Here is a 3,479-nt window from a genome sequence, read left to right as displayed (position 1 = left end):
GCAACCTTTGAAAAAGCTTTCACCGCCATTCGCAAGAATGCTAATGGCACCGGAGCTACAAAGCAGCGTATAGATTTGTATGATTTTGTGTCAGGGGCTTCTGTTTTCCCAGTGCGAGGGGTTAATGACGGTGACAAACCGGTCACCGAAATTATTGGAAGTAAATAATAGTTAGCATCTAGTTGGGGTCTTTTATCCTCTAGACAAATGGTTTCCCTGTTTCCAGCAACAAGGTGCAGCAAGTTGGTTTCCTTATTTCCTGCAACAAGGTGCAGCGTCCCATCCTAGAAGATAGGTTAGTAGAGTGGCGTCCATATCTCTGTAAAAGTCTGTAATCAATTCCTTAATTTAAGGGAAGAAGTCAATAGCTTGGGCATGATTGAAGGAGTCTACTCCATATCTCCTTTGCATATATACGTTGTCTCTTGTCTTTCTTTCATATAATTAATACAAAACACATACAAGCTTATCAAATTCCACATGGTATCAGAGCATTGACCCTAACAGGCTTGTCTCTGCATATTTTTGTGCGTTCTGAGTTTCTTTCAATCCACAACAATGGCTGAAGAAAGTTCTGTTAATCTGGAGGAAGAAAGCTCATTTATTGCTACTCCAACTTTTTCTAATGTTGATGTTAACCCTAACCAACGTCTTAGTTATGTCCTACTGAATGAGTTCAATTACCTCCCTTGGGAAAGAGCTGTGACTCTTGCTCTTGGAGGAAGATCTAAACTCGGCTATGTCATTTGAGTCATACAAATGCCAGAGCTCACCTCACCAACCTATGAGGCTTGGTTGTGCAAGGACCAATTGGTCATGTCATGGCTGCTCAATTCCATGGAGTGGAAGATTGCTGAGATTTTTAGCTATGCTAAATCTTCTATGCATCTTTGGAAGAATATCAAAGAGATGTATGGAAACCAGAATAACTCAGCTCGAGTTTTTCAACTCAAAAGAGATATTGCTGGTCTACAACAAGAAGGAAAACCTTTTGTGCAACATCTTGGCACTCTAACAACTATGTGGAATGAGTTAAACGTTTATCAACCTCATACCACAAATGCCATAGTGTTGTTAAAGAGGGCTGAGGAGGACAAAATTTTTCAACTATTAGCAAATTTGAGTCTTGATTTTGAAGATCTTCGAAGTCACATTCTCATGAACTCTGATCTTCTTTCTTTCTCAAGTATTTGTGCCACTATCCAACGAGAAGAAGTTCACAAAAGGGTGATGAATATGGAGGTCAAGACAAACATGCTTGAGGCTAGGGCTTATGCTTCTAATCACAAGGCTGTTGAAGAAACAGTCTACAGAAGGAAAAGATTGGATATGAAATGTACCTATTGCAATGGTGTTGGGCATTCGAGGGATAGGTGTTGGATCTTTCGCCAAGAATTGAAGCCAAAATTCTCTAAAGATCACAAGAGTTTACCAAAAGCCCTTCACAACTATCCACACAAGGCGAATCATGTTGTTTCTTCATCTATAGTGTCGAGCTTCACTGCTAATCTAGCATCCTTAATCAGCGAATTTGCAGCATTTCTTCATAAGAAACGGATAGGTGGTGACTGTGAAAGAAATATCAGCCATGGGAGTAGCAACCAAACTGCATTACTTGGTTAGTTTGTATGGTTTCTTGCTAAAAGTGAGGGCATAACACACCAAGACATTCCAGGTTTTTTTGAATTCCTTCTCAACTACTCTCAATATTGGTAATGTGCATGATTATTGGATTGTAGATTCTGGAGCCACTGATCATATGACAAATCAATTCACAAATTTGCATGATTTTGAAAAAATCTCCACCCCTTCTCAAGTGTCGGTTGCCAATGGAAAAAGGGTGTTTCAGTTTTAGGGAAAGGGAAAATAAGTAATCACACTCCTAAGATGATGCTATATCTACTTACTAGATATCCTCTTGGATTCTCCTGGCTTTAAACAAGGATTCTATCATAAAAAAGTCTTTCTCTCACGGTATAAATACACCCATATTGGGTTCCTCTATGGTAATGCAATCTATACACTTGAATTTTGTTGCCTATTGATTGAGTCTCCAATCATTCACTAACTTGACCGTCGAAGAGCCTTTGGCGGATCCACCCCCTAAGCCAAGGGTTTGCTTACGGTTGTTTACTGTTTTGTAGGTTGTTCTAGACTATATGGATTTGTTCTCAACCACCGCTTATGAAGGTGTGCAGATTTTGTTCCAACAATTGGTGCTCTTACTGAGAGAGAACCCATATTCCTTTCAACTAGATCACTCCACCAACAAATATGTCAGCCGAAGAAGGCTCAGTCAATGTGCACGTTAATCCGACTGATGAAGAAGGCCTCATTTTTGATGTATCAGTTATTACTGGGGCAAAAAGCTTGTTGCCCCTAACTATTGCATCAACACCCGGAGCTAGCAACGACCCCCAAGGGACGACGATCGCCCTTAGGGAAGGATGAGATCTAGCTAGAAGGTATCCCCTTTCTATGGATCAAATATGGGAAACTCTGACCAAGATCTGCATTTTTGTTGAAAAACTACAAAAGAACTAGACTTCCGCCCAAGCTGAGAGCCATTCTGACTTCGTGGACATGCAGAGATGGATGAAGAACCTAGAAAACTCGAGCAGGACAACGCCTCCTACCAAATTCCCGTCATTGGATTTGGAAGCATAAGCACCATAACGCTAGAAGGTGGCCCCATAATGTCTCCAATCATTTAAGCATCAGCAAATACGGCAAGGCTCTAGAGAAATCCCACTATTAATCGACGGACCCTGGGCCTGGGTGCAGATAAGGGAGAAGGAATCCAAAATCCTCAGAATCCCCCTCAAAACAACTCGGGGGTATCGAGAGAAAAACCCCACTGTCTAAGGTTTGACGAACTTGAGGTTCTTGAGCACCAAGAGTAGTAATATTCTCTGAACGTATATAATCAGGTAGGTCACATCCTACTCCCTACTCCGGATAATTGAAGGAGTTCCTCCGCCCAAAACAATTCTCTCAACTAAGGTTCAAGTCTTTCCTCAATGACTTCGACCCTAATTACCATATCATGAATTACAGAATTGCCTTGGCGTTATACAATAACAACGATGCCTAGAGGTGTAAGATGTTTCCGTCCACCTTGGAGGGACCTGTTATGAGGTGGTATTCAAAATTATCAGCCAGGTCCATTGACTGCTTTGAAACTCTGGTCAAGTTATTTACGAATGCCTATTCTGTATACCGTGATGTTTGGAAGCATCACGAAGCTATGTTTAGGTTACTTCCTTAAACCAAAGATGAAAGTCTTCAAGCCTATTTGAAGCGTTTTCGTGTAGAATTAGCTGAGGTGCAAAAACTAGATGATAAACTTGCGACTATAGCATTCAAACGAGGCCTCTATGTCCATTCGCTTATCTCCTAAAAGCTTAACAAAATGAAGTACGACTATGCTACTCTAGTTGAATGCTTCCATATCGCAGACGATTTGACAGACTCGGATG

At 41.0% G+C, this 3,479-nt stretch overlaps 1 protein-coding gene across 1 annotated transcript; it reads left to right on the top strand.

The window, feature by feature from the left end:
- Positions 1-759: 759 nt before the first annotated feature.
- LOC137714356 (uncharacterized) lies at positions 760-1,623 on the top strand. Its single transcript, XM_068453593.1, has one exon. It carries the CDS (start codon positions 760-762, stop codon positions 1,621-1,623), a length of 864 nt encoding a protein of 287 aa, XP_068309694.1.
- Positions 1,624-3,479: the final 1,856 nt, after the last annotated feature.

This window comes from Pyrus communis, chromosome 14, assembly GCF_963583255.1.
Source record: "Pyrus communis chromosome 14, drPyrComm1.1, whole genome shotgun sequence".
Taxonomy (NCBI): Eukaryota; Viridiplantae; Streptophyta; class Magnoliopsida; order Rosales; family Rosaceae; genus Pyrus; species Pyrus communis.
Note: the sequence above shows the minus strand (reverse complement) of the source record. Positions and strands in the feature narration are given on the sequence as shown.